Source organism: Carassius carassius, chromosome 15 (genome assembly GCF_963082965.1).
Source record: "Carassius carassius chromosome 15, fCarCar2.1, whole genome shotgun sequence".
In the NCBI taxonomy this organism is placed as follows: domain Eukaryota; kingdom Metazoa; phylum Chordata; class Actinopteri; order Cypriniformes; family Cyprinidae; genus Carassius; species Carassius carassius.
The window spans coordinates 28,618,771-28,635,862 of record NC_081769.1 but is presented as its reverse complement, the minus strand read 5'-3'; the positions used below and the strand labels follow the sequence as shown (position 1 = coordinate 28,635,862).

The following is a 17,092-nucleotide window of genomic DNA, read 5'->3' as shown; positions in this document are numbered from 1 at the left end:
CTAGAACTGAACTTTTAAGGAATATTGTATAATGTTAAGTACATTCGTCTTATTTCCTCCCTCAAAATAAATGTCTTGCTGCAGAAACTCTGGAAACAAGAACTTTTTTACTGATAAATTAGCTAATAAGCAACGGCACAGGTTTGGCCTTAATATTGAAACAAATGTTTTTGTTGCCAATTTAATTGCATAATTCAGCATGAAGTTATAGTCACCACCATTGCCTTTATTGTATTTCTTTCCTATCGTCCCTCTTTGTAAAGTGATTCCTTGTTAGTTTAGCCTGAGTCCTTTGAGTTTTGGTTTAAAGTCTGTGGAGACCTAGCTTGTTCTATTTGTCTGGACAAAACATGGTATTATTTCAGTTGTAATATGTATAAAACACACACTACCAGTCAAAAGTTTTTGAACAGTAAGATTTTTTAAAAAGTCAACACAATCAGTTATATTGTGAAATATTTTTGACATAAAATAACTGCTTTCAATTTGAATATATGTGATTTCTATTTATATGTATTATTATTATTAATATATGTAATTTTTTTTCAGGATTATTTAATGAATAGAAAATTAGCACTTATCTGAGAAAAACAAACAAACAAACAAACAAAAAACGTTTGTAAATGTACTCACTATACCATTCAAAAGCTTGGAGTCAGGTTGTAGAAATTAATACTTTTATGCAGGGATGCTTTAAATTGACCAAAAGTGACGATAAAGACATTTATAATGTTACAAAAGATCAGAAAAATGCTGTTCCTGAACCCTCTATTCATCAAAGAAACAAAAATTATACTCCTCTGCTTTCAACATAATAACATAATAACATAATAACAATAAATGTTTTTGAAGCAGCAGATCAGAATATTAGAATGATTTCTGAAGGATCATATGACTGTAGTAATCACAGGAATAAATAACATTTAAAAATATATTCAGATATATATAGAAAACAGTTGATTTATATAGCCTAGTAAAATTGTACTTTGGATCAAATAAATGCAGGCTTGGTGAGCAGAAGATACTTCTTTAAACAACATTAAATATCTTACTGGTAGTATTGCACAGGCTGTAATAAAATAGTATTCCTTGAAACCCTGCAGTTGCATGATTTTATTGTAATTGCGAAGTCTCCCACTAGAAGGCGGAATTAAGAAGCAAGAGCCACGTTTTTTTGGAGGTGCATTATGGGAAAAGACGTGCGTCTCACACATGTGTCCCCAGATCAGAGCAGAACGTGTCTGGAGCAAAAGCAACCGGACTCTATCAGTGGCAGCTGTTTGAATCATTAAAACAGGATTATCCATCCATACACAATAAAGGAAAATGAGACCAGGTAAGTCAATAATAGTTTCTTTTATACATATATGATTGTTTTCATTGTCTGGCGATCAAATATTAATGTTTAGAAGTGTTGGTTTTGCTCGCGTGTAAGCATGCCGACCAAGTTAGCCAAGCGCTTTAAGTTTAAGACCACTAAACGGTCTTTTTCTGAAATGTAATAACACTTTGTTATTTTATTTTTATTTCTTTAAACATAGTAGTGTGGTCGTACTGTGTTACGTATAAACATATTGTAAAATTCGTTGTTTTAATTTAGGCTATAATATTTCTTGCGGTGCATAACATTGTGCGTTTGAGCGACCGAGCCACGCTGCGCACGCGGAGCGGAAGAGCACATGGCTTTTCACCAGATCAGCTTTTGTTTCTAAAATCACACTAGTTTACCAACTTTTTTTCCCTCCCCGTTTCATTTTGTCTGGACAATGTGCACAGAATTGTTTTCATCGTCGAGTTTTCACACATTGTTGAGGACCACATGGGTTTAGGAAATTATATCTTGTCTGGCAGACCGTGCATCTGGAAAACTAAGTAAAAACTAATAATTTTGGTTCAGTCGACAACCTGTAACAAAACCATATTATACACACAAACTAAAGTTACCAGTGAATGGAATTTAACTTTGTATACAGTTAGTTGTGGAGTCTAGTGGTTGAGGACTTTAGTTAAGTCTGACCTCAGTTTGAAGCTATCTAATGGTGTAATGTTTGATTGTAGTGTACTTTGTTTAGCCAGAAATAAAGTCTTACTGTGATGCATTCAGTGAATTAATATATTTGCCTTCTTTTGACAGGTTTCAGCCCTAGAGGAGGTGGTCGAGGTGGTTTTGGTGGAAGAGGAGGAGGATTTGGAGGAAGAGGAGGAGGAGACCGGGGAGGAAGAGGAGGGTTTCGAGGAGGTAGAGGTGGTGGTGGTAAGCAAGTTTGCTTTTCTTTTCATTATATTTCCTTTTATATATGTAATTCTGGTATTGTATGTTATTTTTTGTAACATTTGGCTAATACGTGGAAGTGTTAGTTAGCTGGTGTGTGTATGTTTATGTATTTAACCTGGACCACAAAACCAGTCATATGTGGGTACATTTTTTGAGAGCTGAATAAATAAGCTTCATTTCTAAGATTGTTAGAAAAGATTTACATTTTGAACAAATGCAGTCCTTTTTAACCTTTAAGTCATCAAAAGTTCCAAAAAAATCCAACATTGATAATAAATCAGCATATTAGAATGATTTCCTCAGGATCATGCGACACTGAAGACAGAGAGTAATGATGCTACAAATTCAGCTTTGCATCACAGGAATAAATTATATTTTAAAGTACATTAGAATTTAAAAATTTAAATATTATTTAAATATTGGGTATAATCAATATTTCTGTGCTTTAAGTATACTTTTGGTTTTCTAGTTTAGTATGCAAGAAAATGTGACATTGTGTTTCCATTCATTTTAACTGCGGTATCTCTTGTTTGATGAAGGTGGAGGATTCCGGTCCCCTGGAGGTGATGGTGGCTTCCGTGGACGAGGGGGCGGACGGGGCACTCCTAGGGGCCGGGGAGGACGAGGAGGGTTCAGAGGGGGCAAACAGGTGACTGTAGAGCCCCACAGACATGAAGGTGGGTCATCAACGTCACAGTTTTGAGTTGCTGTGGTTTCTGAGAATGTTGAATGACCATGTTCTGTTTAAAAATGCAGGGGTTTTTATCTGCCGTGGTAAAGAGGACGCTCTGGTCACAAAGAACATGGTGGTCGGAGAATCTGTGTACGGAGAAAAGAGAATAAATGTTGAGGTGAGCCTATAGAAGTCTTTAATGTTCACTAGAGCAGTGTTTCCCAACCTTTTTTTTTTTTTTTAAGTCACGGTACCCTTTGGAAATTAACAAATTTTTAGCACCCTACAAAATTAATTGTCAATACTTCAATTTGTAACTTCGATATGATACTTTGAAAAGCATAGATATTCATTACAGCAGGGAAGAACTGCAGAATATAAAGATAGATGTTTTTAATGTTATAAAAATAAATTCATCAATGGTGGCAAACAGTAGGCTAATTTCTAATGAAAAGACCAAATTTATATGACAGATTTTAATGTAGGCTTTTATTCATATGTAAACATTGTTCAATTATCATTATAACTAGCCATCTCACAATTTTTGTTCACTCAATGTATTTTTGATTTTATAGTGGGGTAATTTTGTTGCAGTAGAAGGAGATGGCTTGATTTCAAACATTGAATTGAATTAAAAAATGACAAGCCAATTGCTAATAGCACAGATAAAAGAATGTTACAGATAAAAAATAATGATAGGCCTATAAATGAAATAAATAGCTTTTTAATTTTTCAGGTAGGTCTAACAGTTGGGCTATTAAGAGATTTTTTTTTTTTTTTTTATACCAATTACGGTAATGTTTAGTCCTAGAAAGCTACACTGCACTAGAGTACCTCTAGAAAGCACTGCATTCATAACATGTTCATTTTTTTTCTGATGTAAGGAAGGGGAAACTAAAATTGAGTACAGAGCATGGAATCCTTTCCGGTCGAAGCTGGCCGCAGCCATTTTAGGAGGTGTTGACCAGATCCACATTAAGCCAGGAGCGAAGGTCATGTACTTAGGAGCCGCATCAGGAACTACTGTATCACATGTTTCTGACATCGTTGGACCGGTATGTGTATATCTTTTTAAAATTGTTAGTCCACGTCTGCACAGATCACCATCAAATATAAAACACTGAAACAAAGTGTGAATTTTCTGCATAATACTGTGTATTGTAATAATATAAGCTGCTTTTCCACCGAAATTACCTGGAACAATTTGTCTCTGGAAGCTGTTTTTTTTTTTCTATTGTGGTCTAAAGTACCATGAAGAATAGACTAATAGTCTGGCTACTGCAATTTTCCTCTCTGTATTTACATAAGATGAAATGTGATCTCAAACACCACTGACTCTTTTCGTTTTCATTTTAGCATAGGCTATTAATAAACTGAAATGGTTTTAAAACTACATTTCATGAAACAATGACAGTAATATAATAAAAAAACATTATGCAAATAAATGGTGGTTTAAATACAATGCTGTGTGAACTCAACCAATCAGCGTGTTCGGTGGCCAAGTCCCGCCCCCAAAAGTTTTGGACCTTTATAAAAGTACTCCCTTGTGAACAAGGTCTTTCTGAGGGGCAGATTTTTACCTGGAACTTCATTTAGATTCTGATTCTTGTGCTGGAAACACAGAGTACCAGCTCAAAGTCCCTTGTTCCTGGGGAATGTTCCTGCCGTGGTAAAAAGGGGCTATAGTTGTGTGAATATAAAGTTGGAATGGCATTTTTAAATTGCAAATTAATTACAATTAATTATTCCAATAGCAGTTTTATCTTTGTTTTTGTATACTACTGTAACATTTAATAATGTTTAGCATTTTTTTTTTATATATATTTAATTTTAGTTTGTCGTTTTGTGCTGCTTTTTTTTTTTTTTTTTTTTTTGCTGCTGTTATTTGGCTTAGATTACTTTGTTTTTTTTATTTGTCTGTTGTAGTTTCAGTAATTTTTAATTAATTTTGTAGTTTTAATCTGTTTTAGCATTTTCAATTACTGAATTATTTTGAATTTAGTTAATGCTGTTTTATTTATATGAATTTAAGTTTAATTTCTGCAAACACTGATTGACATTTTAAGTTTTTTATTCATTTTCTGCTCGTAGGAGGGATTGGTGTATGCTGTGGAGTTCTCCCACAGATCAGGCAGAGACTTGCTGAATGTGGCCAAAAAGAGAACCAACATTATTCCCATCATTGAAGATGCACGACACCCACACAAATACCGCATGCTTGTTGGTAAGTTCCTGTGATGTGAACATACGAAAGGTAAAGAATGCACATTTCAAGGCAGTTTGATAAAGCACTGCACTGTTTTCTCAGGTATGGTGGACGTCATCTTTGCTGATGTTGCTCAGCCTGACCAAACAAGAATTGTTGCCCTCAATGCACACAATTTCCTGAAGAATGGAGGACATTTTGTTATTTCCATCAAGGTAAAAGAAGCATAAGTTTATCCTGTTGTTTAGACACGTTTTTTTTTTTCCTGCGAGTCTTCAGTTGTTAACTTTGCCGTCTTTTCTTCCTCAGGCTAACTGCATCGATTCAACAGCCGCTCCAGAGGCAGTGTTTGCATCAGAGGTTAAGAAGATGAGCTCTGAGAACATGAAACCTCAGGAGCAGCTGACACTGGAGCCGTATGAGAGAGATCACGCAGTTGTTGTGGGAATCTACAGGTGAATCTTGATGCATAAACTTACGAGAACTATGCAGGAACTTTCATACTTCAAGAAAGCATTTAGATTCCTTCACCTTTTGGTCTGAAATGTTTCTTTTACAATTAAGTTGTGCTTAAAGTTTATTTATTTTTTTGCAGACCGCCACCCAAGCAGAAGAAGTAGGGTTTCTCTGGAAATTCATCAGTAGTCACATCCTTCTTTCTTCTGAAATAACTGCTTCTGCCGCTAGATGGACCCACAGTTTGCAGATGACAAAAGACTGATAAAAATAGTGAACCATTTTCTCTTGTCCTCAGGGTTGGGAGTGTATCCCTTTATACCTGATTGGAACAGGCAACATATTCTTTATGGAGAGTAACTCTCGTTTTTCCCTATGTATGATCATCTGTCATGTAATAATCTACTGTACTGAAAGATGAATTTTGTGTTTTGCTTGTAAGAATTATTGGAAGCTAGATGTGTTGTTAAATAAATCAACAGTTTTGCTTATAAATAGCTTGTTTGTTTCTTTTGAATATTTTTAGTAAAGAAAATGTAACATTTTTAATTCTTTTTGTTTGTACCTCTAAAAGAATGTATCAAGAAGGTAATTCAAAACTTCATACGCATTAGTATAAACCCATATCACCGGCCTTTAATACTTGTTAAGCCAGTCTTAATCTTGTATGCTGTTTTCTCAGCATGATCATCTGACAAGTACCCAGAACCCCTTCTGAAGTATGTAGATTTTTCAAACTAGCTTTTGATTAAATTCCTTTTTTTTTTTTTTTTTTTGCAAGGCACTGTGTGAGGCATGTCTTTGCTAGTGAAATAGTAAACTGTATTGTTAGTGAACTAAAGGTTCAGATGCTTCATTGTCCAGAAGTTCTGTGATCACAAGCAGGTAATTATAAAACTTAAAAATGTTAATAAATATTAAAAAGCATTACATTTTTTAAGTTCATTGCTTAAATTAAAGTTGAAATCTATATAGGAAATAAGTCATCATGATCTCAAACAGAATATAATCTTCATTCTCACGTGCATTTCTCACAAATTGTTGATGGCCAAATCAAGCTATAGCTACACCACATTGATCAAGGGCATTAAGTGTTTACACACTGATAATGCTGCACTGAGATTTGAAAAAGACTCGTGAAAACGAAATGGTAGATATAGTTTGATTTAATCACTGAGAACACTTTGGTTATTGCTATCATTCCAAATCACTAAATTATTCCTCACGTCTCGCAACGTAAAGAAAGGCATTCATTTTCTGTCACGTTCTTTTAAAACGATTCGTAGTTCTGTGTAGAAATCGTTTCCGCAAAATGGAAACAAAACTAACATTTCAGAAAAACAATAGGAACCAAGTATGAAGATCTTGCGTGAGGGGACCAAATAGGCGGTTGCACAATAGACCGCAGCATGGACGGCACAAGAAGTGTGAGAAGAACTAAAGAAGAGAAAAAACTGCTTCGAAGGCAAACTAAAGTCAGCCACACATTATTGAAGCACGAGGGCATAAGCACAGCGTCGCATCCCACAAAGGTACTTAAGAAGCTTATTTTGATGAATTGTCAGTAGGATATGGATCGATCAAAGATTTTTAAATGGCCAGCACTGTTATCTGTCAGCACTTTTAGTTATACTAAATACGTTTTTGTTACAGTCTGTAAATATATAAGATACTACTGAATCTGCGTACTCTTTTGTAAATGAATGCTGATTATAGTTATGAATTAATAATTGGTAAAAGTTGCATGCTTCTGCATATTTCATACAGTAACAAGTCTCTTGGTGAAGTTTGTCAAATGCATAAACGCCCCATTCTTTCAAATGGTGAAACATGCAGTTCATTGCTTGGCATAAATGGCTCATAAAGGCAGTCAGTAATGTGTGTTCGTGATTGTCTGTTGTGTAGCATCTGGTGGTGTCTAATGGAGGTTTGGGGAATGGAGTGAGCAGAGAGTCACTGCTGGAGGTCCTCAAAGAGGGAGGTACTGTCGAGTCTCTCCTCACCCCTCCAGCGAAACCATATGCGTTTGTGACATATTCTTCAACAGAAGCAGGCCAGAATGCATACACACTCCTCAATGGACGAGCACTGCAATGTCACGATCAGACTGTGATGCTTTATTTCAGCTATGTTGAGAAAGGTGTGTCACATGAGTCTTATATAATCTATTCAGTGAGCCTTACAACAAAGTGTTTGTAATGGATCTCAACTTTGTTTGTCAGTGGATGGTGACAGGAGTGTGTCCTGTGCTTTGCCTCCTGGTCTGTCTGTGTTGGAGGATTTTGTGTCTCCAGAGGAGGAGCTTCAGCTGCTTCAGGCTGTTGATTGGATGCCACATACTGATGATGTCACAAGTAAGAGATACTTGAGAGCCTCAATAAGAATTAGTGTAAATCAGCAAATTAAAAAAAAAACATTACTTTGTTTAATCCTCTGTCACATATTCATATGTAGCAGACTTATTTAATAGTAGTAATGATAATGGTTTTATTTTTGTGTTGCAGTGCAGAAAGCTTTAAAACACAGACGAGTAAAGCATTATGGGTATAAGTTTCGGTACGATAATAACAACGTTGACAAAGACAAGCCCTTACCAAGTGGTATGAAAATTTCTAAATTTTTTGCATCACATTTTTTTGTGATGAGTGTTTTTGAAATATTTTTTAAGAAGTTTGTAATACCCACTTATTACTTTAAAAAAAAAACACAGTAAAAACAGAAATATTGTAAAATATAACATGTAAGACAACATCTATTTTAATGTTTTAAAATATAATTCATGTAATGTCTGAATTTTTAGCTGCCATTTACTCTAGTCATGATTTTTACATTAAATGTTGAATACATTTGTGCCGCTTGATATTTCAGTGGAAAACATGCTACATTTGTTTTTTTCAGGATTCTTTGATTAATAAAAAGTAAAACAAACAACAACAAAAAAAATTCTGCATTTATTTAAAATAATATGTCTTTACTGTTTCTTTTTGGTCAACATAATGCATCATTGCTGAATAAAAGTATTCGTTTTCTCTAAATATCAGAATGGTAGTGTATGTATTTACACACAATCTCAACTATCTAATTATTAAATGTCTTAATTCTAAAATTGAATAGACACCTGTCATTTCAGGCCTGCCGGCAGAATGTGATGCTTTATTACAAAGATGTTTGGCTGATGGCCACATAAGTGTCCTTCCAGACCAGCTCACTGTAAACCAATACCAAAGTGGACAAGGTAGTACATCGTGTATTTGTGCAGCCGATGGGAGATTTATGTCTGCCTCTAGGACTAAATGTTATTGTCTGGTACAGGGATTCCCCCTCATGTGGACACTCACTCTGCTTTTGAGGATCCCATCCTTTCCTTGAGTCTCGGAGCAAAGGTATGAATAAATGAAGCACTAAAATGTCAGTAATTATGGATTACCAGAAATATGTTTATTTTTGGGAATATGATACGATATGTTTCTGTATGATATGATTCTGTTTACATTTTTCATAGATTTGCATGAAACACATTAGTGGGTCAGGGTGTTCTGTTACACCAGACCTGTTTGTAGCCTTATTGATTGGTCATGGTGCAGCAACATTATTGATTATCTGATTTTCCTTGGTCAAAACAAAGATGAAGATGGAAAATGAACGTCATGATTTTCTTATATGGATCCATATAGACATCGTGCTATTTTCCTATAGACAGTAATGGACTTTAAACATCCTGACGGGCGTTCTGTCGCTGTGGTGCTGCCAGAGCGGAGTCTGCTAGTGATGAAAGGAGAGAGCCGTTATCTGTGGACTCACGGGTGAGAAACTTGATCTTTTTTTTTGTACATATACATTAAATACAATATATGTCCCAAATATGTGCAGACAACCAAATACTAAACACCTATACGTTCTTTGGATTTGAAAGTATATTATATTATATTATTATATTATAAATCCTTTGTTCCATGGAGAGATGAACATGTTTTGTGTATGTTTCATGTCAGCATAACACCTCGGAAATTTGATGTGGTACCAGTGTCGGAGGTTGAAGGGTCAGGGGTCATGACCTCTGATTTGAGTAATCTGACCCTGAGCCGTCGTGGTACCAGGACATCTCTGACGTTCCGCAAAATCAGACATGTACCCTGCAACTGTGGTGAGCGCGTGAAGTATTTGCTTAGGCAAGCAAATATTTGTCATTTCTAAGTACAGTACCATTTACATTTATTTTTATTTTTTTACATTTATTAGTACTTTTATTTTAACAAGGATGCATTAAAAGTGACAGTAGCAAGATTTTTTTTTTAATTTCTATTTTAAATAATTGCTGTTATTTTTAATGGGATAGTTTACCCAAAAATGAAAATTCTGTCATTAATTACTCGCCCTAATGCCATTTCAAAACGATAAGACCTTTGTTCGTCTTCAGAACACAAATTAAGATAGTTTTGATGAAATCCAAGAGCTCTCTGACCCTCCATAGACAACAACACAACTACCAGGTTCAAGGCCCAGAAAGCTAGTAAGGACATCATTAAAATAGTCCATGTGATATCAGTGGTTCAACCATAATTTAATGAAGCAACAAGATTACTTTTTGTGCGACAAAAAAACAAAAAATAACGACTTTATTCAACAATTTCTTCTCTTCTGTGTCACTCTCTGCAACGCGTTCATGAGAGTACCACAATGCATGTGTGAGAGAAGAAATTGTTGAATAAAATCTTTATATATAAATACTTTGCGCACAAAAAGAATTCTTGTAGCTTCATAAAATTACGGTTGAACCACTGATGTCATATGGACTATTTGTTGTTACCCTAGATGTTACCTTTCTGGGCCTTGACAGTGTTATTTCCTCAAAAATATCTTAATATGTGTTGCAAAGATGAACGAAGGTCATACGGGTTTGGAACAACATGAGGCTGAGTAATTAATGATTCTCATTTTTCTGGTGAACTATCCCTGACAAAAATATATCACAGTTCTACAAAAACCTTAAGCAGCACAACTGTTTTTAACATTGATGATAAAAAGAATTGTTTCATGAGCAACAAAAAAGCATAGTGGAATGATTTCTGAATGGATCATGTGACACTGAAGACTGCTGAAAATTCATCACAGCATTTCAGCCTTATAAGTTTATATTTCACCGTATTACTGTTTTTACTTTATTTCTGAACAAATATATAGACCCTTGGTAGAGACCTTTTCTTAAACATATATTTTTAAAATATCATACCAAGCCCAAACTTTGAATAGTAGTCCACAGACATATAAATCACATATATGAAGGTCATTCTGCGTTTGTTTATTTTTTAAATATACAAAAATCATGTACATTCATGACAAGAATCATTTTATTTCCTGTTGTAGCCTATCCATCTGTATGTGATAGCCGGCAGCCGCCTTCTCAACCTACTGTGCCTGTTGCTGAAGGTGATGCGTGTAATTTAGAGGAGCAGTATGTTCATCAGGTCTATGAAGAGATTTCCTCCCACTTCAGCAGCACACGACACTCACCGTGGCCCCGCGTGCGAGATTTCCTACTGTCACTGGCGCCTGGAAGTATTCTGGCAGACATCGGATGTGGCAATGGCAAATACCTGGGGATCAACCCTGAAGTCATATCAGTAAGTAATGTACCAGGAAGTAAGATGGACTTGGTCTGACAGGTCATGGTTATTAGTTACAATTATGATGATTTCCATTACTTTAACTCTTTCACTAATGGAGATCTCGGATGTAACCTCTATTGTCTGTCCATTTGTAGATGGGCTGTGACCGCAGTGCTAATCTAGTGCAGATCTGTGTTGAGCGGGCCTATGAGGCATTCGTGTCAGATGCGCTGTCTGTCCCCCTGCGCAGTGGCAGCTGTGATGCCTGCATCTCTATTGCAGTCATACATCATTTCTCAACACAGGTGAGCATACTGTGTAATTAAGGGGGAAAAACTTATTTTAATATAAATATTATCTGTGAACCTGGACCACAAAACCAGTTTTAAAGCTGCAGTTCAGAACATTTTGTGTTCAAAATATATATAATAAGCGAATACACCATGAATCAGTATAGTACACCTATAATAAGAGTTTGTATTTGGACTATTTTAGACTAGTTTGGGTAGGTAACGCTGCGGAGTAGCCCAGTACCTGCGTGATTCGTCATGGACATAAACAGAGAGAAGTAGCTCCAACTACAGTATTGTTTTGCAAGACGCACTCGGTTCTGTTTATTAACCACTAGAGCGGGAAAAGTTACAGAGTGCAGCTTTAAGTCACAGGGGTATATTTGTAGGAATATCCAAAAATACATTGTATGGGTCAAAATTATGCGTTTTTCTTTTATGCCAAAAATAGGATATTAAGTAAAGATCATGTTTCCATGAAGATATCTTATAAATTTTCTACCATAAATATATCAAAATTTAATGTTTGATTAGTAATATGCATTGCTAAGGACTTCATTGGACAACTTTAAAGGCGTTTTACACTCGGATGTCCGCCAAAATATTGACCTAACCTAAAAAAAAAACAGACATCAGTGAAAAGATCATTTATTCTGCTTCTTATCAGATGATGTATAAATCTCAATTTCGAAAAATGTTCCTTTATGACTGGTTTTGTGGCCCAGGGTCACATGTGAACTTCCTCTGAAGTCCACTTGCACTGTAATAATGTTATTTGTCTTTCATAATTTAGTTTTCACAACCATTTTCCACCTACTTTGTGACATGAAACATGCCTTTTTTGATGCTGTGAGAGAAATAACCCTTATTTGTTCATTGAGCACCAGTGCGTTGGTCAACTAACATAAAGGCTACAGCTTCAAAGTTGTTTTTTTTAAATAAATTCATACTTTTTTCAGCAAGGAATCTGCATTAAATTAATCAAATGTGATGATAAATTGGTTACAAAAGATTTCAAATTCAAATAAATTCTGTTCTTTTAAAATTTTTGCTTAAAAAAAACATAAGATCTATCATGGTTTCCACAAAAATATTAATCTTCACAATTGTTTTCAACATTGATGATTATAAGAAATGTTTCTTGAGCAGCAAATCAGAAAATGATTTATGAAAGATCACGTGACACTGAAGACTGGATTAATGGCTGCTAAAAATTCAGCTTTGCAATTACAGAAATAAATTAGACATTTTAAAATGTACTTTTTAATCAAATAAATGCAGTAAGTCTTCTTTCAGAAACACTAAAAAATCCCCAAACGTTTAAACAGTAGTGTGTTTTATACTTTAATACATTTTACTTTGATAATGTAATCATTAATTTTTCTGGTGTTTAGGAATAATAATATCTCTGTTTTTCTTATTACCTCCACATGAAAGTTATTTATCTGGTGGCTTTAAGTTGTGAATGAGGTATTTTTACAGCTTATTTTCAATAAATAGTTTTTTCTCCTAAATATTTTTATAGTACATGAGCCTTTTAATCTCATAAAAATATAAAAAAAAGATTTCCTGTGTTCTTCTGTCTCTAACAGTTGTTCATTGTTTAATGAATTAACAAAATGTACATTTTAAATGCAATATAAATCACTTTTGATCAAAACATCTTTTAAATACATAAATGTAAAAAAAAGTAATATGCAAATCTGTACACGATGCTGAACAAAGTGCATGTGTTGTTAGGAGCGAAGACAGGCTGCTGTCAGAGAGCTGGTTCGGTTATTAAAGGTGGGAGGAAGAGCTCTGATCTACGTTTGGGCCATGGAGCAGGAATACAACAAGCAGAAATCAAAATATCTGAAAGAACGAACAACTGGAGCTAGTGTGGAGAGAAGCGGTGAACTTGAAACAGAAGAAAACATGTTCGACCAACAGGAGGAGCATGATGGGAAAACTGCCTCAGACATGAAATACACAGAGGAGCAGAATGTGACACAGCCCAGAATCCACATCCATACTAACCGCACAGCTTTTCTTTCCCAAGATCTCCTGGTGCCGTGGCACCTCAAATGTAATGCGGATAAGACCAAGGGAGAGCAGATAGGAAGCACAAAGGGCCCCTTGGAGAACACGAGTCAGGGGCCTGTATTCCACCGCTACTATCACGTCTTCCAGCAGGGAGAGCTGGAAGAGATGTGCTGTTGTGTGACAGCTGTTAAAGTGCTTAGGAGCTACCATGATCAGGGTAACTGGTGTGTGGAACTGGAGAAGACACATGGTGACTCTTCATAGAACAATATTCCACCGAAGAAAATCTATTATAGCTTATTGTATAAATGCAGTTTTAAAATAAAATGTTCATGCATGCAGTGACAAATAATAAAACACCTGAAGAATCGTTCCTGAATATGTTCAGTTTTCGTAAAGCAGTACAAAATGTTGCTTTGTATTCTTTCTGGTGCAAAACATACCTCACTTAAATTCTCTCCTGCAATGAAAAACTGTTGTAATGTTAACGTCAACCTGATTTATGCTTTTACCACTTAACCTCTACACTAAAGCGAGGTAAGCACCATAAATATGTCAATACATTAACATTTTTGCATGTTATTAGTGCCCAAGCTTAAAATGTAACCTTATAAATTTTCTGCATTATGCATACAGGGGTCCCAGCTCCGTCTCTCTACAGCACTGTTCAGAAGTTTACATTTGGTAAGATTTTTTATTGTGTTTGAAAGAAGTCTCATATGCTCACCAAGGAAGTATTTTTTTTTTTTATCAAAAAATACAGTGAAACCGTAATATTGTAAAAAAGTTCAATATTTAAAATAAGTCTTCTGTTCTAATATATTTTAAAGTGCACGTTATTCCTGTGATGCAAAGCTGAATTTTCAGCAGCCGTCACTCCAGTCTTCATTGTCACGTGATTCTCGGAAATCATTTTAATATAATGATTTGTCCCTCAAGAAACATTTCTTATTATTATGAGTTATGAAAACAACTTTAATGAATGTTACAAAAAGACATTGCAAATGCCTTTATCACTTTTGATCAATTGCTTAAGTATTCATTTCTTTAAAAAAAAAATAACGTATTTACTGACCTGAAAAGCTTGTTTTCGGTTTTCTACGCTGTTGAACTCTGTTGTATTTTTGTACACCACTAGATGGCGTCGATCCCTAGCTGTCAGAGGTAAAGGTATGAACTTTCACCTTGAGTGTGATGACGAACTTCCTGCATTTTTACATTTTTAGTAACCTAGGTTGACCTGGTGGCTCAATTCGTTTATAATCCAATTAAAAATATATACTTTTGCGTTTTATCATAAACTACGGTAGGTCTCACACATGAAGAAAGACTAGAGGGGACGCAAGGGTCAGTTTATGACGGACTTTTTCAGTCTTCACGTCCTCACACAATCTTACAGACGTGTGAATGTTAAAGCTTAAAAGGTTAGGAACAAAGACACCTATAAATATGTTTGGTGTGGGGAGAGCTGGTCACATTTGTGACCTTGTCTTTTTATCCCATTGGCACATTCAGACGGTTTTAAATCGTGCCCCTCGGCCTGAAACAATGAGGAATTCATGTTATGATGATGAAAGAGGATGTAAATAAAGACCTCGGTTAACTTAATCAGTTTCACATCCACTGCACAACCCCGTCCTCGATAAAACTTTCTTGAAGAACTACATATAAATTTGATTTATCAACTAGTGTCATTAGTGACTTATATTTGAGCACTATCAAATAACTAACCAAATCGAATGAAGTGTATCGCAGAAGAGACAAGTGGTTTCATGAAATAAATAAATTATACGATATATTTGCGGTGGCGTTTGTTTTAACGGTTATGAAGCATGAAACCTAACTTTGCAGGAAGTTGTGCTTTGTAAAGCCCAAAATATTTAGACATTTGTATAGATCAAAGTATTAAAAATATATAGTCAAGGTAATGGGACGCATGGCTACTTTTCAGATGAAAAATAATAGCTTAAACTGGTTTGTTTGTGTTTAAACTGGTCTCTTACCAAACTGGCCAGGCCAGTCTAAAAAGCCCCAAACATCTCTTAAAAAAACACTGTGATCAGCAAACGGCCTTAAACTGTTTTCGAGCGGGGGGAAATGTAACTTCTTAACTTAATAAAAAATTTTGGGGGGGAAATCCCAACTACTTCATCATTGTCATGTCCCACGTCGGTTGTGCTGAAATACACACGTCGAGCTAAATTAAGATAAAAAGTTTTCTCAGTCAACCATTTATGGTCGCAGATTATCTCTGAGTAAACTGCTTCACATCTCCACAGCCTCGGCATTGTTAGTTTGCCTGGGCTTCAAGCAACCTATCACTTTATCTAATAGCTTGAAACGGGCGTTTTCTAAATCATCGTTCCCGTAAAAGTATCGTTTTCCTCCCCTGCCGAGGCAAATCGCGCTAACAGCCGCTGGGCGCAGTCCGTTGTAGGGTTTGTTTAGGCGGCCATTTTGTGAACACTGCGCACACACACCGAGGCGAGCGCGCTTTGTAGCGGGGACGCGCTTTACCGTGCAGACCCTCTCTACTAGCGACGAGCAGCCTCGGAGCCGATCCGAGATTAACGGCAGTGAGGGGGGGTCCCTGGCGAATGCACATCGCTACTTGTAGCGGTGCGACGGTGAAACCCCGATTTAGTTAATCCGTTTTTCTTTCTTTTTCCTTTTTTTCCCCATTTAATCACTCTTCTCACCCCACCACCTCTCGCTGCTGCTCCAAACCATCGCGAGCGACGCGCTACTACACTGCCACTGCTAGGCGATGTGATCGCGGTTAGCCCGAGCGCTAGCCGCCGAGACCCACACACTACCATCACCGCTACTACCAGCGATTTCTGTCCCACATCGAGGCGGACTAACGTGGAGCACCGAGAGGCGGTTGTCACCGTTGCATGTGCCGCTGCTCACCGGATCGGCGGTTGGCCGCGCCGGAGGTTTGAAGATGCTCCTGCCGCGCTCATTTGTGCTTCTGGGGGACCGTGAAAAGAAAGACAGATGTGCTGAAGAGGGATTGTAGATCGACGACAAGACGATAGCCTGCTTGTTTAGTATTTTTTTTTTTTCGGGAGACGATCGCAGAAACCCGTCCGAAGGGGTGGCGGTTCGGGGGGAGGGGGTCGTTTTGCCGGGTTTTCGGTCCGCCCCGGTAACGTTACCTGTGTGGCGGATGATCGGACGGTAAAGGGGGAATACTGCTAATGGCTGTTTTGGGAAGCTGGACACGAAGCTGAGGTAAGACTAACGTTACAGTTGGTTTCTCAACACGCAAAACAGATATAAAAAAAAATGCCTGAGCATCAGCTCGGCCACAATTACATTAATGCAAAACTGCGGTGTTGCATGGGATGCAAATCTTGTGCACAGAATGCCTGAAAGCTATCGAAATTCGACAGATATCTGGTTGGTTTTTAACGCATTTACCGTTTAACAAAACATATGACCGTGCTAGGAATTTTTGTGTGAATAAAAGCTCGACTTTATTCCAGTGATCTTAATATATTGGGTGACGTTACAATTTTCATTTTAATGTTCATACGTGCACATTCGTGATGCTTG

General features: G+C 36.5%; 3 protein-coding genes across 3 annotated transcripts in view; all 3 read left to right on the top strand.

Annotated features, from left to right (window-relative positions):
- Positions 1–1,181: 1,181 nt before the first annotated feature.
- LOC132158809 (rRNA 2'-O-methyltransferase fibrillarin-like) lies at positions 1,182–6,105 on the top strand. The gene is made up of 9 exons (XM_059568394.1): positions 1,182–1,336; positions 2,135–2,254; positions 2,815–2,952; positions 3,032–3,126; positions 3,833–4,003; positions 5,040–5,172; positions 5,257–5,369; positions 5,464–5,609; positions 5,750–6,105. Exons 1-9 carry the CDS (start codon positions 1,327–1,329, stop codon positions 5,772–5,774), a joined length of 951 nt encoding a protein of 316 aa, XP_059424377.1. The 5' UTR covers positions 1,182–1,326; the 3' UTR covers positions 5,775–6,105.
- Positions 6,106–6,848: 743 nt separating this feature from the next.
- On the top strand, positions 6,849–13,904 carry alkbh8 (alkB homolog 8, tRNA methyltransferase). The gene is made up of 11 exons (XM_059568358.1): positions 6,849–7,142; positions 7,516–7,750; positions 7,833–7,964; positions 8,115–8,210; positions 8,741–8,845; positions 8,923–8,993; positions 9,307–9,413; positions 9,603–9,754; positions 10,975–11,231; positions 11,372–11,521; positions 13,247–13,904. Exons 1-11 carry the CDS (start codon positions 7,020–7,022, stop codon positions 13,793–13,795), a joined length of 1,977 nt encoding a protein of 658 aa, XP_059424341.1. The 5' UTR covers positions 6,849–7,019; the 3' UTR covers positions 13,796–13,904.
- Positions 13,905–16,020: 2,116 nt separating this feature from the next.
- LOC132158780 (dual specificity tyrosine-phosphorylation-regulated kinase 1B-like) overlaps positions 16,021–17,092 on the top strand; it is a 54,455-nt gene continuing 53,383 nt past the window's right edge. The window contains exon 1 of the mRNA XM_059568350.1: positions 16,021–16,768. The gene's annotated coding sequence lies outside the window, so the exon portion shown is untranslated. The remainder of the gene's footprint in view (positions 16,769–17,092) is intronic.